This window comes from Argentina silus (genome assembly GCF_951799395.1).
Source record: "Argentina silus genome assembly, chromosome: 14".
Classification (NCBI taxonomy): Eukaryota; Metazoa; Chordata; class Actinopteri; order Argentiniformes; family Argentinidae; genus Argentina; species Argentina silus.
The window spans coordinates 18,904,650-18,932,291 of NC_139668.1; the positions used below are offsets into that span (position 1 = coordinate 18,904,650).

Consider the following 27,642-nt stretch of genomic DNA (forward strand, 5'->3'; position numbering starts at 1 on the left):
TGTGTGCGTGTGTGTGTGCGTGCGTCAGTGCCTACGTGCATGCCTGCGTGTGTGTGCCTGCGCGTGTGGGTGTGTGTGTGTGTGTGTCTGTCAGAAGACAATTTTGAAAAGAGTGAATCCTAAGCCTCTGTTTATAATTGTGCATTAAAAATAGCAACCACAATATTAACCGAGCCTGAGTACTTAGGATTTAAAAGCTTAAACTTAAATTGTGGTGTTTTAAGAAATGTGTGTTAAAATCTGTTTTTTATTAATTAATTTCTTTCTGTATCTGTTGAAGCAGATCTATGTATGTATGGTTTTTGGTCAATTCAGTCTCTCATAGCCCAATGTTAGAGAAATCAGTAAACCCACCTGCCCATTTCCTAATTCACTCTTGTTTTATTTCTAGAGCCTGCGTTTCTAGAAATAAATCTTATTTCCCTGGGATTAGATATAGATTCTGTTCACTGCTCATTCCACTCTTTTTCACATATGTGGGCATCACACATATTTGGATTAGGGATATGTTTACGTTGACAGCTCAATCTGGATTAGTTCATTTGCAGCAGGAGAGGGAGTTGGTTGAGTGGGACAGACCAGTTAGATGATGACCCCTGGCCAGACAAAAAACACCTCAAACAACTTCCACCTTCACTCCCTCTGTTTTCTCCCACAGGGTCTACAACCACACTCAAACACGCAGACAAAACAGCAGCAGAGTTGAAATGGCAGGAGGAATGAAGTAGGGCAGGGGGGGGGTTATGGAAATGGGTGGCACAATAGAAATGATACAGGGCAACAGATGACTGGTATTATCCTATCAACCTGCTGTTAGGTTATACGTCCTCCCTCCTTTCTTTCACTGGCCTGGAGGTTGCACAGAGTCCAATGCCTTCCTCTGGCCATAAAACAGCCCCATAATGACAGGCAGTGTGGGGACTGAAGGTGTAGAATAGAAATCTCAACAAGGAGAAGCCACTATGAGAGGAGTTACCTCAGCAGAAGGTTTCTCTTTACTCACTGCCTGCAAATCAGCATTTTTACTGGACAATAGGCTCAGCAGTGGCCCCATGATTGCTTCTTTTCAAATGGTAATGGGCATCCTAGCTCCTCTGCCAGGTTTCCCTTCGCAGAGAACAAATTACAGTTTACAAGGCACAGAGAAATACAAAAAAAATCTGAGCTGAATATCTTTTTCCCCCCTATTTTTAATTCGACAAACTGACATGTAAATTACCCTTTAAGTGCTCCACTCTAGGGCTCTGATCATCTCCTAATTGTCGCAGTCAATTGTGGCCAACAGTCTCTTCAATCCCAGGCGCTTTGACAACAAGCACAGGGATCAAAGACAAATCAACTCCCTTCAATTTCTCTCTGTTTAGGGTGCTGCCAAAAAGACGGGGAGCGATAGGTGAGAGGAACAGGCCACCGCTTTGCAGGAACACAGAGAGCGGAAATCATCACAATAGTCATTTGTTCATTACATTTCCACACCCAAACAATTTAGCAGAACTCCCCGATTGTTGTGTTTCGGGGCACGAACGAGCAGCCTCCTACTGTTAGAACCCACAGCGGTCTCACCTACTGCCACAGCAGGGTCTGTAGACTACGCCGGCAATGTTGTAGTCTCGTACGCCCAAACATATTATTAGGCTCTGGAAAGTCCATCAACAACTGTACGATCACTTATGGGAAAAGAGAAAAAGAAAAGAGAAAGAGAAAAAAAAAAAGAGCAACATTTATTTCTCACATCTGACAAACACCGCCAATGTTGTTACGTTCTATCGGCTGCCCCTGACCTCAGTACAGTGCTGCCGTACTGTAAAAAAACAGGGTTGGAAAATGAGCTGTGTAGGTGTACATCTGTTCTGCAGCGAACTCCCTTACTTACCGAGTGGCGACCATGAGCTTCACTGTGAGATTAATAGATGTGTTTCGATGGGGGTGAAAAAAAAATACCCCCCCCCCCCCCACACACACACACACACACATAAAATGAAAATACGGGGACAACAAAATAATTGACATTGAAAAAATGTGTGGTCTCACCTTTGATACCACAGTAGTTCCAAGTATTTGTCCAAAAAAATAAATAATTGAGCTTAAAATGTACATGCATAGAACATTGTGATATCAATTATTACACTGTAATCACTGATGGAAATATTGTTAACTGGACTCATCGTTGTTTTGTTATTTAACATTGTTCAGTGTTATATTAATCTTCATATTCGGGTTATAATGCCGCATCCATCATATAAACCAGGTTGCTGGTAAGTAACTGGTTGGGGCTGAGAATGAGATGCTATTAACCATCCTCTGTTCCTTAACATGCTGGTCATTTGAGAGTTAATGTGACCCCCTCAGGATGGAGCCCAGGATCAAAGCCCACCACTGATGCTTGTTAGATATCAAACCTGATAATTGTGCCACCATATTTCCATTGAATAAACAGTGCCTGGTATTTGAGGGGAAATTACATGTAATTTCCAGCCTTGTTATTTCAGACTCATCAAATTGAGTTTATTGGGTTTTTCTATATGACACCAGTTTACAGTAAATTGGAACACTGTATGGAAATTATAAAGAGAGAAACACAGTTTGAGGATGTAAGTTAGTTATATAAATTATATTTTTGTGTCCTAGGAGGATGTGGCGTCATATATGGAGGCAGACATTAAAAGGCTAATATGCAAATGTGTATAGAGATTAGAGATACAACAATTATTCAAATGTTTGATTAATAATTCATCATAGCCACCGTCAATTATTAATTTCAGGGAGCAGATAAGTCATCTTATGAGGGAGAAAGTTTTTCCTATTTTTCCTGATTTTACCTTTTCCGACGGAGCTGTTGGTAAAAGAGGACTAACTTTTGTCAATGTCAAATATTAATTGACTGTGTTTTCTGTCTCTTCCCTTCTGGGTATGCTTCACAAAGCTGGAACATCAAAATATGAGAAAATACTGTTTTTTTGTGAGACCCAGATAGCCTCTCCCAATCTTCTACTGCGGCCACAAGGGAGCTGACCTCTTTCCAACAAAAAAAGAATAATCTGATACCGAACGAATGATATGTCTCTTATTTAAGCCACTGAAATGAATAAGTGGTCATTGTGGAGCCCTACTCTGTTGAATTGAACAAGAGCAACATGAGAAAAATCAACACCTTTTTGATGTAATCATTTGTTTCTCAGCAATCTGTCATACAGCGATCTCTCTCCCGGCTTCCTTTCATATACGCTGACAAACATCTGAAGTGTTTTGAGAAATGCACAACCGAAGAAGTACTCTTTGCCTGTAATGCCTGCAGCAAATGTAAACTAAATTCATTTTGCATGTTTGAGAGTCCTAGAGATCACACACACACACCCGGAGTTGCCTCTGTTCTTTAATTGTCCATCAATCTCTCATGTTCCTCATACCGAACAGAGAAATGGCGTACACATGTACAGCAGTGGGACCCTGGTATCACAAAGCCGGTCCCATTGAGAGATTTTCTCGTAGTGGGAAGAGGCATAAACAAACTAGAGCGAAGGACGTGATCTGGGAGAGGCGCTGTGTGTCACACTCCTTTCTTTTAGTGCTGCATACGTCGTGCACTGGGCACCACCACATGAGGCTGAGAACTGTGTGAGTAATGCTTTGTGCAAGACTATGAATTAAAACTAAGCTCTCCTTCGCATACATCAAAACAAACACACTGTGTCATACAATATATGGTATTTGTTTACAGCTAAATGACTGAGGGGCCACGTGCAGTAAAATGCAGCCTGAGCAACCAGTTGTGGGGATGTTCTCATGGCAGGAAGTGATTTCGTCCCCTCTCCCGTTGCTTCTATTTAGCTTAGTGATTTCCCGCCACCTGTGCATTCCCTTACGTTTTAGCACAGATGTACGATTTCCAGGGACCAATCTCATGTTAAGAGTTTCCCACTCACAGCAGTCCTGGGAGTTGGAATCCAAAGATAGCTGTTTCCATGGGACTATGACACAAGAAAAGAAAATGCCATATTGCTTTTGTTACTAATCATACAAGAGCCTGCTGTGATTCATGTAAATAACAGCTGCACCTGTGTATTACCTGACAAGCTATCTTTTCAAAGGGGGTTGTGGTTAGATAAAACACCTTAATTCTTATAACATTTGACATTTTTTAGAGCATGTGATAAATTACATCTGGTATCTGAGGTACATTAGTTTTGTGTCTAATACCACTGCTCTCTAAATTCAAAGTGTGCCTTTCCCAAGCAAAATGTTAACCTGATTGTGATGTTGAGACCCAAGCTTATTACCTGTCACTTGATACAATCAGTGATGTGACTTTGACTTTGTCTCAACTTTAATGATCATCTTGACATTTACCTAATATGTGGGCACTGCAAGGCTACATTGTTGCAGACTTACCTACTACTCCTTATCAAACCTACTCATCTTAATTCACAATTACTATAGCCTGAAGCAGTCATAGCGAATCACTTGATAAAGCATAATGATAAACCTGGAGCAGATCATCTAAGTGCAATGTATGTGGTATCTATACCAGAAAACGTGACATGTACATATAAGACTCACTTTCAAGGGCAATAACACTGTGTTGTGTTTTCTCAATTAAATTAACAGATTCATTAACCTTCATTAACCTCAAGGTCCCCCTATAGGTTGGCTATCAAATGTAATCCTCTTTCACGCTGTATATGTATGTGTAAAATATTCAAGCGGAAAGCGAGGGGTGCCACTAGAACAGGGCTGAATGAGCAGGACACTGCAGTTCTGGAGTTGCGGCAGGGGGGGTCGTGAATTTGGCAGTTAGACCCTTCGCTTGGTTTACCCACGCACTTACAATGAATGGTCTTTATCAGCATGCAATTTGAGACTTGTATTACTATCAGTCGATCACAACACATGTTGTTGCATACGTTTTACTTTGACGCACTTTCTGCACAATAAATCAAGACGCAATACAGAGTAGGACAACTCGTCGGAGGAACAGCAAAAAACTTGCGCTACATGCAGGAGAGAGAGAGAGCGAGAGAGGCTACTTACCAGATGCAGAAATCGCGGTCCTCTTGGTCAGGTTATTAAACACACTAAAACATCTGTATGAATGACAAAAAAGGAATTGTGTACAAAATTACGCACTGATGAAAAGAAAACGGCAAGACACCATAAATACATATATTCAATAGGCGACATTAAAATGGAACACTACAAACAATAATAATAATAATAATAATAGGATAATAATAATAATATTAAAAAATAATAATAATTATTATTATTACTACGATTATTATTATTATTATTATTATTATTATTATTATTATTATAGAACTACCGTATCACCTTTAATTGCAGATAAATGCAATAATAATAATAACAAAATACTCTCAAGGCATCACTGCTCAAATGGCTGTCTATCGAGTGGGGAGAAAAACAATGTAATGCCAGATGTGCACCTTTCCTCTCGACTGTGCTTCGCTGGAATCTGATTGGCATTGGACAAAGGCATCAAACAGTCCAGCCCCTTGATTGATGATTTAATTATCCATATACAGTTGATAACTGCATAAAGACAGGACAGAAATAATACTTTATTTACATAACCAATCACAGCATTTCAAAGGTGGAGCCACCCTCTGCACCGTTGAGAGTCAGAAATGGAAACAGCATCACTTGGCAATAGATAAATCATAATGATAAACATTAATTGGACTAATAACTAAGTCGTGTAGTTGCAAAGGGGTGACATTTCTCTCGACAGGAATCTTGAATAATACCTGAGACAAATACATTTATTCACTTGCTGTGAGCAACTAGGCTACGTATCTACTGTTTGCAGTGCACACTGCTGCGAGCCACCTAACTTCATGTACTGTACCTGACACACGGGCCTACCTTTACCTGGCAAGTGCGACGGTATCGTCAGCAAACCTCTACGTGCTCAGCCTCGTTCGCTCAGTAAGGTGACACCGATGTACAGTGTTCTCACACCGGTATTAATACAAGTCATTTTACTCTCGTGCTACGGCACTACAATGGGCTGCAAGTCCATAGAGGAAGAAAAAAATAAAACATATATCAAACGCAACAGTTATATTAATACACGACATTAACAGCCCAAACCTCAAATGCTTACTTCCAATTAACACATTGTGCAGAAATGCTTTTTATCCTTGGTTTGTCATCCCTGGTCATTCGCAACACTAGGCTATTATTTCGAAGATCATTTTCTCTTGCAGTTGTGGCGATTTGTGGGGTAAATGGAAACGTTCCAACTTTACTTCAAATATTATTCTTGCTTCGACTGCATGGTAGTCCGACACAGTTCATTTCACTCGAATCAAATGGGGAGAAGAAAAAAACTTATCACGTTTACCAGAAGATGCTCACGTTTGGCGCTCCTCAATTATCCCCTCCCGTGAAGATAGGTGGCGTGTGTTTCAGGGTTTCTCTGTATTACAGAAAAGAAAAAGAAAAAATGTCATTAGAAGAGGCGTAACACGTCAGTCCGTCCCCAGGTTTGTTTCCTGGAGTGGCTGAAAGAGATCAGTTCTAACCTGCCCAGCAGGAATAACGGTCCTTCCTCCAACTATTTCTAAGGCTTATTATCATTTGCAAGGATCCGCACTTCTCCAAATTGTTACTGCTGCAGTCTGTTATCGTTCAACCGAATTCATCGACCAGATATAGTACAATACAAAACAAGGTATGTGTTATTTCTTTACCTCGACTGTTTGATAACATTTTTGCAATAGGTGCTTCATCATGTTTTAGTTATTGCAACTTGGGAGCTTTGGTTCCTTAGTGCCTCCTGAAACTTTGTCACCTGCACAGGTGGAGGAGAGGTGCGCGTTACCTAGTGAAAGAACGCATAACCACTTTTCTTTTGCGCTATATCAGAGAAGATGCAGCTCTTGTAAATACAATTTGATACAATAGTATTCGACCCGCAAAAATCGTGGTGACAAAACAACAATATGAGCGATCTTGTTGTGTTCACTTTCACCGAGCCATGCACCCTTTTGTACCCAACTCGTTTTGTTAGTGTCTATCAATATGAATCGGTATTGAGTTCATACAGAAGTTGTCTCACAGACAATATGTCTGAAAAAAAAACCCTCCGTAAATATTCGCTTATCTTATTTACATGATAATCGCTCTATACAAAGTATTTTAATTTGACAATGTGTAGCCTACAGTAGGTCTATGTTTTCTTTAAACATGCATTTTTGCTGATCTATAAATTGTATGGTATTTGTGAGCGTTTGTGTTTGTTTGTTTGTTTTCCCTGTCATGGTTCGTTCTCCATAATACAATCATATGGCAGAGGTCCACTTGAGGTGATGCTGTTAAATTCAACCATAATTTTCACGATTTGTCCTTTTGAACATGGCGCAATCAAATTATGTCTGTTTTGCCTGATTTGTGAATTTATTCATACGCCTTTCTGTGCATTATTTTGAGCTGAAATATGGTATGGAGCCTATAATCAAATTAACTTGAACAAACACACACAAGGGGTCATTATCCAAAGTTCATCATAGTGAGCTTGGTGTGTCAAAAACCGTTACGTTTCTCAAAACTCAGCTTTTTGTATCACATTCAGTTTTATATCTATTATGTACTTGATATCAGGGCTAAGGCGCAGTGAAGCTCCTCTCGAGCTCCTTGTCGTTTGAGACCCCCTGACACTTGACTGTGACCTAACATTTGACAGAAAGCCTGCAATTGTTAAATTCATAACTTGAAAATCACAGTGATGCATATTTAAACTGTCAGTACACAATGTTCTGAACTCAGGTTTCAAAACATAAGCACAGAAAAAGGCCGGCCATTATTTGCAATAAAATATGCGCATTTGCATGCCAAGATGCACAGAAGTAAGGTCGTTTAACTTTACATTTTTGAATAGACTATGTAAAACGCTGGATACAACCCTACGGGCAGTTATAATAGCCTATTGAAGGTGTAATTCCATGTCTCCCCCTCTGCCTGCTTTCCTGTCGTCAGTGTTCCTTCCACTTACGATGATCCCGATCAGTTGCATTACAGATCAAAAATAGATTGATACAGTCCCTTGTCGCTCATTAGAACGTTCTTACATTCTACAACACCTTTGTTTTCTACGGCATTTGTGTTTTCTATAACTATGTTACATTTGGCGCCTAGTATTTAAATGGGATCTCCCAATACCCACATTGTTGCTGTGTGTTTGGTTGTTAGATATTGAGCCTGCGTGCTGCTGATTCAAGGAGTCGAGTCCATGCGAGCTGCCATCTGATCCACTCTTATCAATGAAGCAGGAGATCATGGCGGATGGCCCCAGGTGTAAGAGGCGAAAACAAGCCAACCCAAGAAGGAAAAACGGTAAGAAAACAACAACATTTTTTGTGTGGCAACATCATATTTGTGACTCTAGAGCTGTAATATTGTCATGGTAGTTCAGCGTGTAGGTCTCGAAAGGAATCGCCAAATGCGTGTTCTCTCGTCTCCTAGGAAATAAAAGGCTCTAACTGAGAAAGAATGCGTAATGTGTCCGTATTGTAAGGGTATACAGGCGGGACTATCGTCCTTGTGAAATTAGAAGCATTACATATTTGCTCTGATCGCAGTATCACCACAATCTGTTTTCACTGAAGTTGTTGTAACAAGTTGAGAGTAGTTTATGGTTGACTGAAAAGACTGAGTAGGAATGGGGAGAATGTTAGAAAGTTTCCTAGCCAAACGCGTTCAGTTGTGCAGGGTCTTATTTCCCACTAGGTCAAACCCGTTAGATGAGGACTGGTTTTATGCTGTGGTTGAATTACCTGTAGATTAAGTTATTTGAACATTTGTTTTGCAGGTGTTTCTATCTTATAAAGTACAGTATGTAACACGTATTCCACTTAGAGCATCACTTTGCTTTACTGAGATTGTGTTAATTAATTTTTAAATGTTAACGCAATCGCCTGCATGTAGCGTATTGTTCCAACAATGATGTGTTAGTTTATCCACTGCCTGTGTGTGTTGAATAGGAGTCCCACAACGTTGGCAACTGACAACATCATGCAGGCACTTGAACTGGGGTGGAATAACATTTTCGGCAAATAGCTTTATTTGAATTGCCTAGTTCAAAAACGATAGTTTGTTATAGCCTAGGCTGCAAAAGGGATGACATGAACACGCTATGCCTTTGACATTGATTAGCTGTTATTCTTGTGACATTTTTTATTATTAGGTGAAGTGCTTTATGGGGCAAAGAGCGGTTAAGGATAGCTTACATTTGTCACTTATTGTCAAATGTGTGTCCACTCGCCGGACTGGTTATGAAGTTAATAATTTCGGGGAGGGCTTTTCGAAGTGTATTGTGAGGGGTTTTCTTTTGTAGCTAAACTACAGTGTCCTACTCCGATGCGGTGCACAACACAACGTGGTGAATTCACTAGCACCATTATGTCTCTGGTCCTGATAGCCTTTGACAATGTGAGACACTCTTTTTACACGGGAATTTATTTTCCCCCTCGATTATTTTTGCCTAATAGTGTACAATCAGATGCGCATTCAATTTGCTTTCCCTAACACGGTTTCTGAAATGTCTTATCTCATACCTTCTATTTGTGTGCCTCTTTTCTTTATTAAATGTTATGTATTGATTTCGTATAATCAATGCCAGTGGTCTTGGCTGCCTACGAGTGGCTTCAAGCATGTTGTTCCTCGGAATAACAATAGATAGCAGTGGAGTACACCCGTCCACTGTCCACTCTGCTGTGTTTTAAGGAGATTCAGAATGTAACGGACAGTTGTTGTAGCCACTCTGTGAGCATCACAGCCCACCTGTTCTTGCAAAAAAGTTTGGACTATTTTTTAAAACACTCCGTTCATGGAAGTGGTGCTAACAAACACACACCTGATGAGTGAAATTAGCATTTTAAGATCCCCCATCATATTCATGCGCCAAGCAAAAGCAACTTCCCTCAACTCCCTGCTTGCACAAATTAATTTGCTTGTGGGCGCCTTGCCTCAGATTTTGTGCCGATATGGTGTGCACATAATATAAGAAAGTGGAGATTCCGCATTCTATCATATTTTTTTGGTAAATGGCTTAATGATTACTGAGTCGTCCCCTTTCTGCATTTTCTCAACATGCGATGCCTCCAATATCTTTCCCTTTGGGAACGCTGGGGTTTATTCTGGCTGAGTGGATGTTCTGTTCTACCCTGGATTCATGGAAACATGTCAGAGCTGAGTCTGTGTGTTGGCCGATAACACCATTTGATGATTCTTATCTAAATGATACAGAGATTCCTTGAATCTAGCAAACAGGGAAAATACATATATTTCTTGAATAATTATTATCTAGAACACAAGATATATTTGTTTTCAAAAATTGACGTGACAAATATGTAATATGTAGCATGTAAAATTTCCAGAACATGTTAGTACTTACAAAACGTCAGATCTTACACCAGTGTTTTATACTTTGAGGTATTAAAATGTTGATTGACATTCATTCACATCATTCACTCTTGCAATATAAGACAGTTAATTTAGTTGATCAGTAGAACCCATGTCCCATGTTTACACTGTCTGGGCATGGTTGAATTGACTTCTAGAATTTCACAAAATACACCTTTTATGAAGTACATTGTATGGAGATAATTTACATAATATTTTTTAATTCAAGAAAGAAAATGTTTTCACTAAATTACTGAGAGTCAGAATTGAATTGCGAGTACGCCTAAGGTTATCAGCTGTTTTCTACTTTTGTAGCTAAATTGTTTAGTGCATGCATGTACATGCGCTCATCATTAATAACAGAACTATACTCATTTACTCATTGTTAATAACAGAAGTATACTCATTTACTCACATCGTTAATAACACAGTTATACAGTGTGGTGTTAAGACAAGCAAGCCAGACTTATATTTGTCCTCCAGACGACCATACCGTACAGAGCTTAATGCAAAGTCATTCTCACTGTTCTGCAACTTGATATCATCAGCCATGCAGTTTAGTTGCAGTTTTCTCCTCCAGGTGTTGCAAGTCAAATCCAGCTGTGAGGGTCTTCCTAGCTATTTGTGAGTGCAGCTGGTAAAGTGCTCGGCAAACCTTGTCCTTTTAACTTGATTAGTCAACCAGTGCTGTTAAAACAGAGGGCTTTTGAGTGACACAAATTTAGTTTTTTTTTTTTTTTTTTTCCTGATTTGTGTTACACAAGGCTTTGTTTTCTCCCTGGGAGTGGGTATACACAAACACACAGGGGAATTCTAGACAGTAGAAGCGATCAGTGTTTCTCACTTGAGCATTTTGTTTTCCATATACATTTGTTTACCTTACCTCTGGAGTAATTTTGGAGTTGTGATATGTGTTGTGGTTTTGTTTGTCTGGGGTGTGAGGACCGTTCGCAAGATTTAATTGCCCATCCATTCTTTGCAAATAGCAGCATGTCAAATGATAACCACTCTTTCAGAAGAAGATCAACTTAACTATGCAGCAATTATTTTTGACCAAAGTTCCCCTATTCATCGCGTTTTCTCTCTTATATTTCCTGTACTACAAATAACTATTCATTTTCAATCAACAGAAAGCCATTCAATGATAGATGTTCCCACCAGAATATATTGATTACATAATTCAAGGTAAAAAAGCCAGTTTCTCTCTGGCTCCAATAGTTTAATACAATACTCTGAATGTGACTATAAAAGCCCTGTATATCCACACTAAAGGTATAAAGGGGGCCAGCTAATTCTTTAGCTGCAGCCCTGCTTTCAGCGCAAACAATGGCAGATTCCTTCCAGTCTAAACATTTTGTCCATCTCTATTATTCATTTGCTTTTAAGGTGCATTTGCTCCCCAGTCGAAAGAAAAGGCTTCCCTTCCCTCTCTCTCTCTCTCTCTCTCTCTCTCCCCCCCCCCCCGTTTTCACAAACATCTCTTCCCAAGGTAGGCAGTATTTTGTTGCTGTCACAGGGAAAAGGAGGGCAGGTTTGCAGCGCTCACGGACAATTGATTGTCAGTCATAATGTGTTTCATTTACATGTTTATAACGTCAATAGTGCTGGGGTGTCCACTGCACCGCTCATGCTGCCATTCCCACAAGGGTGCAATTGTCTAAGCAGCCAAAGCAGACACCTTTTCTGATGGCTTTTTTACTTGGACAAAAACGGAGAGAGGACATGTTGCCGTGCAGAGTGTTTAGAAAAGGATTATTTTGTTTGAGCAAGTGCAATAATTACTGCAGATATTACAAGCCAGCAAGAAATAATCTCTCTTCAGCAGGGGGCTACACTGTGCGTAGTGTCAGCGGTGAGATGGTCAGACTCAGAGATAACTGGGGTGTGAAAAATCTATTTCATATCATGACGTACAACATTGTTTATTACCCTCCTGATTGTATCTGGTAATGATGCATTATGATAGGGTGTGATTCTACACAGCTGAAAACATGGCATCCTGATTTCTGGTTTCCATCCTGATTTCATGTTATGTGAGACCTTTGTTGCCCTTTTCATTCTCAAAAACCATGAACGTACAGTTTGGTTCTTGCATCACGGTAGTTTGATGTTTATTTTTTTTTAAGCTAAATATATCTGTCTGCTGAGTGCTGATGTCAGGCATACACAGCTGAATCCATTCCTCGAATCGGATCTTTACCTGTTTGGTTTCTGAACCTCTAGTGTTGTATAAAAAAACCTCCTTAATTAATTTATGGGTTCATGTTTAGCATATTATTGATTTTAGGATTGTAAGTTTGATTGTTGTCAATCAATTTAATTTTTTTTCTTTTTTTTTTTAAAGCCCCATGCAATATCTAGTGTGGTGTCATATACCTCTAAAATACCTGTGCCTATGCATTCCATTGGTTATATGATCGTATGATGACTTTAAACTTTTATTCGGATAATTCCCACAATCTTTTAAAATGTATTTTCCATTCAAAACAACATACAAAAATGTATTCCACCATCACTATATCAAACCACAACCCTGCTTCGTTTTTGCTTTGATAAACCAGGTTAAAGTAGATATATATTTCATGTGGACTGTATCATGGCTTTGTATTTCAGCAAAAAGCCTAATGATCATCTCCACAGCCGGACACCAATGGAAAACTTTATTCCCGAAATTCTTGTCAAGATTTTTTTTTTTTTTTGTTTTCCTACAATTTCGCCCCCCATTTTCTTTCACATTTTTATTTTTTATTTTTCCCTTGCTTGTGAAGATATTTTCGCCTAACGGGGAGAACACACACAGCAGAGACACCGTGAGCTGAACCCCTGACACCACGGTCTTTGGAATGCCTTAGGTATGATTTCACTTTCGCTCACATCAATGCTGACCTGAATGCCTTTCATATCTGATCCACCATGTCTCTCCCAGTAAACATCCCCCGAGGGGAGAACAAAGAAAGGAGCTCTTCTTCTTCTTAATCACAATTCAGCCCTTTCACCGCCAGCAGGCTACATTTGCATTCAGCATCAGAAAGCCTGAGATGAAAAGGGGAAAAAAGGAGAGCAGGAGAGGAGGAGAGGAGCAAAAAAAAAAAAAAAGGCAGAAGGGTGGGTGGTGAGCAAAATAACTTAGGTGTTTGTGGCTGTTTGTTGGGCCTCCCCTGGTTACAAGCCTTATATAGCTCCTACTCTACCCGGGCCTAGCCCTCCTGACAGCCAGATAGTGTTACGAGATGGCATGCCCGTACTATTCATGGCCACTCACTCTAACACTTAAGAAAGAAAGTGTCTGAGACAGATCAGATTCTACTTAAAAGAAGTCTATAATAGTTAGGAGCAGGTGCGTTCATACACAATCGTTTTTTTTTTTTTTTTTTCTTCTTCTTCATTTGGAAACAGGAGCTGGGGAACACCACATGCATCTCCTTCAGACTTGTTGTTTGTCAGATCACATTCCCACGATATGTCGGGGATTCTTCATATGTGTGTTTGTGTGTCATTGGAAGGGCAGGTGTGTCTGAGGTCAAAAGGAGGTTGTCTAGGTTGGCTCATCTGCGGTTACCATTTTAGACTTTCAGTTGTGACACTCGTCTGAGTTCACTGAAAAAGTATCTTGGATGGCGTAAAAACAGGTTTAAATTATGTTTTCAATGTTTCTCTTTAATACAGTATTTAACTTAGGTCTCTCTGGAGATTAGAGTTTTGTTTTCCACCTTTAGAAATCTGGAACACATGTGACAAAGTTTAACCACATGCTTCTTCTTCTGAGTTGATTGGCTAGATATCTTTATTGTGGGATCTCTTTTTCCTCTCTCTCAATCCGATGGGAATCATATGCAAATCCGTGGTCAAGCTAAGAAAGGGGATGCTACAACTTTAAATGCATCATGTGATATGAATTCCAGATTCTTTTCCCCAGAAGTTTTTGTTAAGAAAAAGGATTATCTGTACACCTTCCCCCTCCCGAAGCTGTGCGGGATTTAGGCAGATTTACTTCAGCAAACACCTTTGGACACTAGGGAAAGTAGGAGTCTGTTTGCAAAAGGAGCCTTTTGTTCCGAGAGGTGCGGGGATAATGCTTTACTAGGCAGGCGTGATATTAACCCTTTCTCTGATGCCAGGGAAACTGGTTAACTCTTTGTGGACACACTCTCACTTTGCTCATGCGTCTCAGGAACATGTTGTCATCCTTGTTGAGAACTTTCCCTTTCCCACTGACCTCTTACGTCCATTTCCCAAGTTAAAGAGTTGAATGCTACATTTGTCTCGTATTACTCCTGTGACTCGTGTGTGTTCATTGCCACAGGACAGCCTGTTCCGTGTTTCATTTAGACAATGTCCTGTGTTTTTGTGGAAAAGCAGCGTGGTCTCGGGTAGAGGAATAGGTTGGTTTTAGTTTTATACCCAGCTGGAGATCCTGCCCTGTTCAATAGCCTAAGCTGTAGCTGCTGATCTGCTGTCCATGTCCTCTGTGCTCCTTACATCTGTCACTACTGAGGACCACAGAATGCAAGGGTGGATGCTTGAGTTTCTTGCGTCATCAGTGACTAAATGCACAAAATCACCCAATAGCAAGGCAGTCCTCAACTCTCTGGGCTCTATACGCTTGATATTCATATTATCAAAGCACTCGAAATTTGAAAATATTTTGATAACTAAGCTAAGTCTTAGTTTGACTGCTGTGAAACATGGCTCCCTTTATCCACTGCTAATCACACTTTAAAGCGGCGAGTAGCCGTGTCTAATGTAGACAGTGTAGAACACTTTCCCCTAACGATGAACTGAAAAGCTGTCTTTTCTTTGTCCTGTGCTGAATCGTCTGCGGTTGTTGTCAGGAGTCCAGGTTGTGAGGACTTCAGCAGCTCGTGGGGTGTGAAAGATTGAATGATGGAGGAGAAGTGACAGAATTAAAGGTGTTTGCGGCGGCGCTCTGCCGTGTCTCAGGCTCTAAGCCCTCTCTGTCACCGTGCTCTCGTGGTTTGACAGTTCATATCTACTCCCCTGTAAGGTGATGTATGCCTGCGTGGTGTCACAACACCCTGACTGGAGTTGCACATATTTACAGAAAAAAATTCTTTTGTTTTTTTCCATATTTTGCGATACCTACGAAGGCAAACATGGAAATTGAAACTTCAGTGGACTGGCAAATAATTGCATGCAGTTGGACTTTTCATTTACGTGTGTAATTTCTTGTCCTAAGCCACAATGTTTTATGCATTGGGTGAAAAATACATTTTGAAATATCATGCCTCATTTGAGTTGTTCTCAAGTGAAAACACAAAGTCTTTATTTAGTCCATTCGTTCTGTACATCCCTGCTGTTTGCACATATCTGGATGTTTACAATATCTTGCATGTGATTTTCAAAAAATCCCACACGCCAACTTTCCTATTTGCAAGGTACACTTGCCGTGACTTGCACAAGGTTGCTAAGCAGGTGTAAACAAATATTTTCATTTCTTAATTAAACATGGGAAAATGTATTTGTCATCTTTATAAAGGCATTTCTGGAGGTATTTGTTTTACTGTTATGCAGCGTTTTGCATGTGGTTTACAGTCAGCATAACCACAGAAAATAGGAAGCAGACGAGAACAGGACAGGAATAAAACAACACTTATAATAGAACCCTTGCATCCTTAAAGTTGATGGGAATAACAGACTTGCCTCTTGCAATGTGTATATTTTACTCATGAGTAAGTGCAGTGCAACATGCATGAGAATTGTGTCCGCCACATCCCCCATAGTTTGAACAGCATGAATTCCACAAGGTCAATAATGAGTGAATTTTTTGGTCTAGAAACATTGGTGCCAATCATAATGAACAGGAGTAGCGCTCCATACTGTCATTGGCGGGGGGGGGGGGGGGGGGGGGGGGGGGGGTGCAACACACTAGTTCTAAAGAAAATAATCAGCAGCTCCCATTAAATGTATTTTGGTGTGGTTACAGACATTTGAGCACGCCTCTGTATGTCTGTGACTGGAAACGTCTTCTCTTTTCTGTTTGCTTGTGTTTGCTTTATGAAAAAAAATGTTGAAAGCAGCCCTCGGTTGCTTCCTCTGCAATACACACACACACACACACACACACACACACACACATACACACACACACACACACCCCCACTTTGATGTATGTTTGATTGTCGGGTGGAAGAGCACTTCGGGCAAGGTCGTGGACACATGGAACAATCAATAACAGATCGGCAGATTAAGGTATCATGACATCTGGAAAATCTAGGCCTTTTTCACGTATGACTGAATGCATTTTGAAGTGTATACTGTTGCCTTTAATGTGAGCTAATAGAACATGCTTCCTCATCAATGCTCATTACCATTCATTGTGTAATCTTGCCGTAGTCAAGCACACAGAGAGCCTTCCTCCCTACCTTTCAGGGGAAGTCCGACTTCATTTCTCCACCGGCCCCGTATTGAATATGGAAGTAAACTGTTCTGTGCTAGTCCCATATAATTGCAGTTGATTGCTGTGGAGATTTGGACATTTGTAGCACTCCAGTTTTTTTATCACTTTGATGCTTTCATCTTATCGTTGATCAAATAAGCTCTTAACTGAATGTTGCAGCAATAGAGGAAATTGTTGAAATTACATTTCCCTTGTTATTCAAACATACATTTAACCTTTGGTAAAAGTGAGCCAAGGAGAGGAGGAAAAAAAAAAAAGCTCCCCCCTTTAAATGTCATCCATAGTAAGGACATGTGTAAAGATAGTGTGTGAACTAGTCTGGCCTCATAAAAACTCAAAGAGGTGAATCCACGTGTTAATAGGTTTTGACTGGAGATGGAGCCCCACTGAACGCCCCTTGTCCCGCTGCTGTCAAACACGAATGTCAAACAAACACTTCCTCAGGTAGCAGGGGGATAATCACACCGACAGGCCTGTCCTCAGCCTTTCTGACACACAGGACCACTGCCTTGGCTGGGGCTGGGGCTGGGCCTGGGGCTGGGGCTGGAGCTGGGGCTGGGGCTGGGGCTGGGGCTGGAGCTGGGGCTGGGGCTGGAGCTGGAGCTGGGGCTGGAGCTGGGGCTGGGGCTGGGGTCGCGGCTAGTGCTGGGGCTGGGGCTGGGGCTGGGGCTGGGGTCATGGCTGGGGCTGGGGCTGGGGTCATGGCTGGGGCTGGGGTCGCGGCTAGGGCTGGGGCTGGGTGCTGTGCCGAGCATAGTCTAGTCTAGCCAAGCCTTTACCTACCCTGCCACTGTTTACCCTTAAGCCCTGTTTACACAGAAGTATATCACAGTAATTTACCATTAACTTACAGTTGCTGGTGTCTGTGTAAATTGACCTGGGGTAGGGCATACAGGTACATCTTTAGCCTGTAGCAAACCTAGTCATGCTCCCTGCAATCAGAGGTCTGTGTAAACTGAACCGATACATTCCCGTTTCAATCCCACTCTTTGTTTGCGTTCAGTAGTATGATGCACACTTGAGAGCACCAATCAGACAGATTGTTTGTGTCACAATCAGGAAACATAAAGGCAGCTCACGCTCTTTCACATTGTCTCCAGAAGCAGAGTAGAAGACTTCACTGACAATGATAACATACAGAATATTTTTGTAAAACAAAATAAATGCATCGTGAGCCAAGCTTTCAAGTGCTCTTAGTTTGTTTTTCCCAGCTAGTACTAGTAAACTATATCTGACTTGTTGCATCTGCTGTGAGACCAAGCTGTGTAGCTAGCAAACAAGGTTACTTTAAATGATGAAAGGTAAGATTGTCATTTTGTACAAATAGTACAAATACTTACGTAGCGAGCCAGAAAGCAAACTACATATTACCGTGAGATTACTCAGAACTCTGATCATACTGTTTGACAGGGTTTCAGTGCAGAGCTGAATTTATAGCTGCTATCTACTGCTACTCTTCTAGCTAATGTCCGATGAAATGCCGGCTTACTAAATATCTTGTTAATGTGGAGGAGCATAGTCTATTTCTGACACAGTCGTTGATGAAACTAACATAGTATCATGTGTTTTGTCCCCTGAACCTAGCTAGCTGGTCTGTTAGTAGTTTGGGTACGTGTGATAATTGTCACTATCGTGTTCTTACATGCTGGTGTGTGGCAATTCCTGTCTCGAGTTGAAGTGTCGAGCTAGGAAGTGATGCATAACATTGTGTACCTATGAAACATCCAGGGTTATCACCGCCCACTTTCCCGGGAGACACTAATGTGTGTAAACGTCGTGAACCGGGTGAATCACGGTAAATCAAGGCCTGTGTCAACGGGGGTCAGACAAAAAAAATAAATACTGGGAATTGTTTTCAGGCATTTTACCGTTCTGTCTTTGGGAATAGGGCTTTACTGAGGCCAGGCCAGCCAACCACTCTCATTACTGTTCCTCCCAGCTCTCCACACAAGGGAAGCTACTCTCTTATGAGTCAGGCATCTTGTTCCAACATTCCTGAGATAAATTCACTATCGCCTTGTTATTTTCACTACTTAGGGGTATTAGAATTAGCATGCCCATCAAAGCAGACCTTGTACTTTCCCTTTCCCCAACAACTGTATCAGTGGTCATGCATTACAGTGGGATGGGCCATTGGTGGTGCAGTTGAATAATGTACAGGCAGAATATTGAACTGAGCGACTGACATCAAAGGAGCCAGGATGATGAAGTAGTGTAAATATATGGCTTGCAGTTAGGTTAGATCCACACAGGTACTTAGTCTTGTGAATTAAAGGATTAATCAAATTGCACTTCACGGTCCAGGTAGCATCAGTGCTTTGTGGAGGCATGTGTAGGAGGGGGAAGCCTTTACATTTTCTTTCCGTTTTCATGCAAATGTCAGGAACACGCAGAGAGAAGGAGGGCAATAGAAAGAGACAGAGGCAGAGGCAGAGAGAGAGAGAGAGAGAGAGAGAGAGAGAGAGAGAGAGTTCTCTTCCTTTCCTATGTATTCTTATACGGTTCCCAATTTTATGTCTCAGCATGCAGGGTACCATATAAACTAGCAATCAGAGAATCTCTAATGTTATTACTTTTCATAATTAGTTACAGCAACACTCATTCCATGACTGGCAGAAAGGAGTATTCCTTAGTCATTAAAGTAATGAAATATTCATTTATGCTACCTTTTCAGCAGTCTCACAAATGAGGCAGCCATACTTAACGTCCGCAATGCCTCTGATTTTATTATAATGGCAGCCTGGCACATCTGCAATTAGTACTTGTACTGACAGTTACCGTTTCTGAGGGGCGGTAAGCAGGGCGAGGGGACGCGGGGGCCCGCCACCGCTACACGTGCAAAGCCTCCCTGTCTCTTTAACCTTGTTGTGTTTTTTTTCCTCCAACGCAGAGGTTACCTTTTCCCAACGGTGCAAAATCGACTTGACATAACTGTTCATCAGTTTCAGGATTCTCCCCTGAGGTATTTGCATCAAATCAGCCCAGTCAAGCTTCAAGTTGAAATTGGCAGGCCAGAACCTGACAGGGAAGGGACCAGGGAAAGAGACAGTCAGTGCACAGGCAGCGAACTGACAGCAGCAGGGCGGGAGGGTGAGACAAAGCTTCCCTGGTCGGGGTGGAAACGAGAGAGGGGCCCCGAGCAAGCTAGGTCACAAGGGTAATGGGCGCAAAGTTAGGAGGCTGAAGATGGCACTGAGCGCTTTATTTTTTTTCTACCTTTTTCCTTTTTTTTTGTATTCTTTACCTCCTCATTAAGGCATGGGGAAGTAATGATTACTTGGGATTTTGGGGATGGACGTGAGACCAGCCTTTGTTGTTTGGCTGAAATATTGACCAGGAAAAATTGGTTTAGTGCATTGGATGATATTGCTCTGGATCAAAACCACTCAGTGAGTGCAGAGGTGGATATTGAGCGTCAGGCTTTCAGAGTTGCCCACTGCATCAGAAAAAGTTCACACGCATGCATGCACGCACGCACGCACGGATGCATGCGCGCGCACACACACACACACGCACACACACACACACACACACACACACGCACACACACACACACACACACACACACACACACACACAGGCCAAGTTAAACATGAATGGGTTGCTGCGGACACAGATGTGCAGCTCTGTTATTTTCTTGAATTCCTCTCCTACGCCCCTTAGAGAAATGGAGATAAGGACTTGTGTGATGAAACTTTTAGTGATTCTCGCTGCTCCAATTCTGTCTATGCAACGTCACAAAGCAGTGTAAAATCTGCTGTAAAATCCCCTAAGAGGAGAGTTGAAAGCCTCGTAACATATATTCTGATTAAATGTTAGTCAGAGAGGTGTGTCATTGTTTCTGTATTCTTTGCTCTTTTCATCTCTCATATGCACACATATTAAAATTGTATTTGCCCATTTAATAGCCAGAACCTTGCAGTACTATGACACTCTCTCAGATCTTTTTTTTTTTTTCCCAATCTCTCTCTCTCTCCCTCTCTCTCTCTCTCTCACTCTCACACCTTATTTTTTTTTCAGTCTTTCACTCCCTCTCTTTCTTTCCTTCCCTCTCTCTTCCCTCTCTTTGCATGTGACAGGCAGGGTCTGATGGGTTGATGCCCGTTCGACAGGCAGCATTGAGTTAAAGTGGTGTGACGGCAGAGTTTTGTTAAGCTGGGAACAAAAGGATGGAGATTCCGGGGCTGGTATTGTCTGCGTGCATATTGGCCTTGTCACAGTTTTGGAGGATTTAATGCTCTGTTTATTTCTAGCCATCACCACTAATATTCAGAGAGGGTGCTCTTTTCTCCCCCCCCCAAAAAAAATGATTTTTATATATACATACAAAGTTAGCTGTAAATCTCCCGAGGCTCTCTTTAAATAAGTCAGAAGGAGAGAGTAATCTGAATATTCTTTTTCGTGTTGGTATTCTCAGATGTTCTGTATTTTCTCCATTACTCCGGTATTATTTTTCCAATATTTTTCCCCCTCTAAGGAAATCATGGATGTTTGGATTTTACACACTATGCTCAAACTCTCTAACAAACCAACATTCAAAGTTTAATAAAAGTGACAAAAACATTCTAGTTGGACAAGCTTGTACAGTATGTCAGCAACTCCTCCATACTGAAGTTAGTTCTTGAAAAGACACTACCTGGGGCTGGTCTGGGAGACCTCCGCTGCATGGTCTCTGCTCAAACTGAAAACGCTTTTCAGTGGGATTAGCAAAGGGGGCTGCTAGGGGAACCTAGACAGACTGTGAGGCCATCAGCCAGGTCAGGTTAGAGGTCTGTGCAAGACCTCAAGCCAAGCCAGGTATCTCGTTTCTCCAGGCAGTAATCTGGTTTAGGGTCAGTCCCCGCCATATGACACTACAGTTTGTCAGTTTGATGCAGGAAACAGTGAAATCTATCCAAACCCTTCTGCCACTCCTCCTCTATATCTGTCTATTTTAAGAACACAATCCAGGCATTTAGAACACAGCCATTTTAGGGGAATTTGCTGTGTCCATGTTTTTTTATGTTTTTATTGTGACAGTCACGGTGACATTAATATAAAAGCAACTTCCAGAGAACAAGGCCTGTAAAAGTCCTCTAAGACACAGTCTTCTTCAAATCCAATGATATTTTCACGAGCTTGTAAAGATTATGAGTCCATTCCTGTAGTACCCATCTGTGCTTTCATTTGCAACTGTCTCCTCAATTGTAAAACAGAAGGGGGGAGGGAATGACTTTCTTTTTGTTAAAGAGTTGGTTAAGGTCGATGGAGATAAAGATGTAGCTACGTTTCTATTTTTTTTCACGAGGGGATGCTCATCCAGAGATGCAACAATGTGTACAGCAGTTGGTATGGCTCAGGAAAATAGACAAATACACTTCCTTTTAAGAAGCATCGCTTGCCAAATCGTTAATGTTTTAAACAAACATGCATTGGCAATTACAAGGTTAACAAAATCAAACAATTTGTGAACAGATGATGACAGTCTATCAATTCATTTTTTTTGCGAAACAATTACTTAATTACAGTAGATAAAAATTGTTCTCTGCCTGTATTTATGCAATCAACATAACGAAGAAACAAAACAATTTAATGTGGAAAAATCATCATTCATCTGCATTATAATTGCTTCTTTTTCACATATACAGGGGTGGTTAATTAAAATTGTGATTAAATGTGGCTGTGCCGCCTAAGATGTCTTCCCCTAAACAGGTGGTACAGAATTTAAAAGTAAAGAGAAAAACGTAATTAGCATTGGAAATTGAGAAATTGCCTGCAAGAATCGGTGTTAATTTCAGTCACTGATGAGGTAATTTATAAAAGGAGCGCTGCGGAGACTGTGCAAACGCGAGATTGCCATCCTGCTTGTTCTTTCCTTTTCCCAGCATGCAGGTGAAACTGTTTGCAAAATATTGAAGCTATTTGGCATTCAGTATTCATTAGCATCAGTTAGGCTTTCCTCTCTGCTGCTGCTGCTGTTAAAATAAACACCGTAGATAGGATCATGGTGTTTTAGAGACCCCCTTTTTTTTTTTTTAAGATAAATTAGTCAGAAAAGTTTCCCTGAGCCAAGGGATAAGGTAATGAGTATGTGTCATTAGAAACGGAAGGCTTGTCCAGTTGTAAAAACAATAGCTTGCCTGTGTCTGTTCTCTCCACTGTCCAGTCCCATCCCAAGTTTCTCTGCAGCTCTCATTGTGATGGAACTCCTTGGGCGGTTTCTTGGCTTTGGTTTACCTGAGTCAGATTTTCCTTCACGAGGCTGGCCACTGTCCCTCTTAACATGTTTTCAATTAATTAACTAATTGTTTATCAGAGACTGGCCTTGTTATGTCAGCACCAGCCCAGCATATACTGTTCTGCTGTGTTCTGTTTCATCATTTTGGGGTTTGAAGTTATCAGTAAGGGCAGATTACACACGTTAACCATTGTATTTATAGAGATAGAAATGTCACGTTGCGTGTGTATTCATCAGTTGTGGTTGTAGTTCAGTTCCGTAAAGGTCAAACAGGAGCTGAGCTGAACTCTCATGATGGTGGCTCAAGTCTTACTCTGTAGAACCTAATGGGAGTAATGTAGACAGTTGCAGCTGAACTAGAACATATACCTACGTCCCATTAACGCTCTCCCATGTCCTAACATGAGCAAACATGAGCACTGAAGAAATGTTGGGCCGCTTTGCTAAGACATAGCAACAGTTTTGTCTTAACTTAGCCACTAGTCCAGTGACAAAACAAACCCGCCCATCACCCTCCACCTCCCTCTCCAGCTCTCTCTCCACCCTCCACCTCCCTCTACAGCTCTCTCTCCAGCCTCCACCTCCCTCTACAGCTCTCTCCAGCCTCCACCTCCCTCTACAGCTCTCTCTCCAGCCTCCACCTCCCTCTACAGCTCTCTCCAGCCTCCACCTCCCTCTCCAGCTCTCTCTCCAGCCTCCACCTCCCTCTCCAGCTCTCTCTCCAGCCTCCACCACTCCCGATAGCCTGCTCAGCCAGCCACAGAGCTCCCAACTTTTACAGCTTTGTGACAAATTGTTTTGCTTTTCCTCGTGTTTGACATCCTTGCTGGGATTGTTTGTTGTATTTTGTGTCTGGCTGCATCCTGAGACCCAAGGTAGCTGCTTTTGTACGGCATGTCAAATGTGGTTAACATGCAGCCATTTATCTTTAAAGCCTCTTGCGCACAATAGCTGGGGTGTGTGCAGCTGATTGTGAGGAGAGCAGTGAGCTTCGGAGCAGAAAGTGCTTCCTTTCATATATATGCGCACCCCCCCCCCCCCCCCCCCACCCCACACCCCCCTCCCCTCCTCACCTCTCCTCTTCACAGCATATCCCTTCATTATTATTTTATTTTATTATTTTCTGAGTCACTCCGCTGAACAGGTCAGGCGGTATCTGACAAGGTATTTCAGAATTGTGTGAACCTTTACCAGACAGATTGTTCAGTGCAAGCGTAGTGTAACTGAGCTGCTTGTTGCCCGGTGGAGTGTGGAAAATAAGATCGAGGACAGATTTTTTTTTCTATCTTTTTTACAAGAATGTAAGATAGTGAAACAGATGTGTAGTGCCTTGAGATTTACTGAAAGCCTCCACGTTATGCTTACTTGACACATTTCATTTCTGCCTGACAGCATGTAATGTGGCCTAATGTTTACAATCGTCGATGTTCCCCACCTTTTGTTTAACCTGATACAGAGTCGCAATCCACAGACATGTTGTATTCCTGGAGATCAAGATATCATTGCATCCCCCTCTCAAGTGTCTGTCTGGCACAGAGCGGATGTGAAAATGGATGCGACGGATGTGAAATATAGTCATTTTTCATAGAATGTGCAAAACAAGATTATGATAGGGGACATCTACAGTAGGGTTATGTTTAGGGGGGGTATAGTGGAACATATTCAGAAAATGTGTTTCTTGGAGGAGGAGCAGCTATTGCAGTGAACGTATAGAAGGGAGACCTAATTAGTATATTGTATTCATGTTTTTTTTGGACGGGGAGAGGTTGGTGCGGCGGGCGGGGGGTTATTTGGGGGCAGAGGAGATGTTGAATAGGATGCATTAAGGTATGGATGCCTACCACTCGTATGCAAGGAGAGAGGAGGTTCTTTCTCCTAAACCCCGAGGGAGTTACTCTCCAGTGCCTCAGATACAGTGAGAAAACAATCCCTAATATCAGTGAAAACCTCTAGTTTGTTTATGTGCACATAATGTGAGTCTGTCCGCCAGGGAACCGCCACAAATGGGAGAAGTATGCGTGGATTTCACAGGTAACAGGATTACGTGGGCACATAATTGATCCATTTGGGGGAAAAATGACAGAGCTCTAAAGAGGGTAGGCTTTGGAAATGGAGTTTATGAAACAGGCATTCGTAAATTCAAAGGAATCAATATGTCAATTTTATTACATCTCCAGGCCAGATGGGCTTTAAAGGCACAGCATCCCACATTTGTATCCTTGTGTGGTGTGTCACAAAGGTCCTCAGTGGCCATTTTGTTTTTTTTCACTATGGGGTGGCAGTAGGTCACAAAGGTATCAAATATCCCTGCCCAGGCGAATTAATCTGGTGAAATATGTTTGTCAACGCAGCTGTTGACTCAAGACTATTATTCTTAAGAAGAAGCCATTTAGTAAGACTGGCAAGAACAATAAAGTATTTCAAAGCTAGCCCATAGTCATCCATTTATAAGGCGGGGGGGAAACTAGATTAACAGCATTCTGCATTTTCATGACTAAAATATTCACATTTCATTTGAATACAACTGCATCCCAGGCAAGATTTAATTACCAACCACTGCTATAATGCAAATGAATAATGCAGTAAAGACTGATGCAAACGGATAGAAATATAAGACGCATAGATGTTTTCTCAGCGGAAAAGAGGGTAGAAATAGGCTCCAAATTTCAGAGTCAAATCTCATCACGTCGAGGACGCTGGCTGCCTGCTCTCATTTCATGCAGGTGGGAGAAGCCAGAGAAAGAGAGAGAGAAAAAAATAACAAGCACAATTACAGGGCCTAGTTTCTGGTTTCTTGGTGTTTGCTATCCTTTCTCACCATTATAGTAGTTCATTTTCGAGTAAGTAAATAAGTTGGTGATGCTTGCATTTTTAATTCCATTTTCTTCCTTTTTTTTTGTTCTGTTCACTGACTGACATCTGCTATCAATGCTAAGCAGGTGTTCCTGTGTAAACAGACGTGCCCTGTTTGTGTTTCGCCATCCTCGCTACTGCGCACCCAAATGAGCAACGTGATTAAGAATCCTGTAAATTTTTGAAAGGAAACGGATGGCTGCCCAGCTAGAACATAATTACACCGCTTCGACATCCGCAGCTCACCGCCGAAGCCAGAGCCAAAGAACAGCAGAAATTAATAATATATAATAGCATCTTTCTTGTAATTCATAAATGAAGTAAAGTGAAGGGGAGTATCTGCTGATATGTTTTTTTTTTCGGTGGGGGGGAGGATGGAAGTAGGGGGTGGGGTAATTTTCTGAGATTGAGTGAAGATTATAGTCTCGGTGATGCATAACTCAGCTCAGGCGTGTTTAGAAGAGCTTGAAAAACCATTTTTTACTTTTCACAGTCTTTCAGCTCATTTATTTACTAAATGAGGCCTCTTCTGTTTCATCATTAAGCTCTTTATTAGTGGTATTTGATCATCCGTGCTCCTGAAATGGACGATTTGGCCCAAAGTTTCAGTGAACTTCCTTTCTGTGAGTGAAGATGTAGCCATTGTAATGTATAATGCCTCTTAGCTGAAGGAAAGTGAAACAAGAAAAGCTGTTCACAGAAATGTTAAGAACCCCAACAATGTTTGAATGTTATCAAACATTTCCTACACTTCCTACGCTTTTTTTTTTTTTTTGCATTTGTCTCTTTGTATTTCCCATCTCATTGTTGGTCAAGCGCTGCATTAGCACATCTTCCTAAGATAAACATCACCTTCCCGTCAATGCCAATCTCTCAAGAGTGCTTCTCAGATGTAATCTAAGGTTATTCCACAGAGAAGGACATTAAACTGACAAAATGGTAGAAAATGGTATATGTAGGTAAGATTGAGCATAGCTGTTGTTCCAAAGTGTGTGGCCCAAATCCTGGAATTCAACTTCCAAAAACTACCTCTGATAAAACAGCAGGACCGAAACATGTGTGTGCTAGATACTCCATGCTTATTCTTTCTACTGAATGAATAAAGGAGTAACAATAATTGAATTCTGTCACACAGGATGCATCTGAAATGTATTGGAGCACTTTCTTAGGGGTAGTTCAGATGGTCATCGCTTTGGGAGGGAAGGGAACTTAAGGTAGCTTGACACACTGCCAGACTGTAAACCTTTCAGGGCCTATGTTCACAGTTAAGAATTTCTTAAACTTTTGAAGTAGAGAAGCCATAGCCTACTCCCCTACATTCCATTTACACTGATAACATGGTAACTATCATAGACAAACCATACCATCCATACCTAAGACATAGACAAGGTCATTTGCAATGCCAGTTATTTGTCATCCATTACCAGTCAGAAGCTGTATTTATCCATAGGTTGATTCTTCTAGCGTTGTGACTGCCTATGGTCCCTGGTCTGAGCATTGATTACTTGATTACTATCTTGTGATGATCTTATGATGGATAGACGATTCACTTACTTAAACAAATGTATTTGTTGTAAGTCGCTTTGGATAAAGGCGTCTGCTAAATGCCATAAATGTAAATGTAAATGTAATTGTCCTGCCACCTCAGCTGACTTCTGTCTACGGTTAGTGGAAGTGTTTTGGTGGTGGAAGGTGTGTCACTCTGTAAACACTTGTAAGGGAGGCTTCACTTCCA

The 27,642-nt window shown here is 41.4% G+C and overlaps 1 protein-coding gene across 2 annotated transcripts in view; it reads left to right on the top strand.

The window, feature by feature from the left end:
* Positions 1-8,249: 8,249 nt before the first annotated feature.
* The window catches only part of zeb2b (zinc finger E-box binding homeobox 2b), a gene marked incomplete at its 5' end in the record, with an annotated part of 70,210 nt that continues 50,817 nt past the window's right edge, over positions 8,250-27,642 (top strand). Inside the window, one exon of one of the 2 annotated variants that reach the window (XM_083684759.1) lies at positions 8,250-8,352. In XM_083684759.1, the coding sequence (XP_083540885.1) occupies positions 8,280-8,352 (73 nt within the window). The remainder of the gene's footprint in view (positions 8,353-27,642) is intronic. The other variant, XM_083684758.1, reaches the window with a different exon arrangement.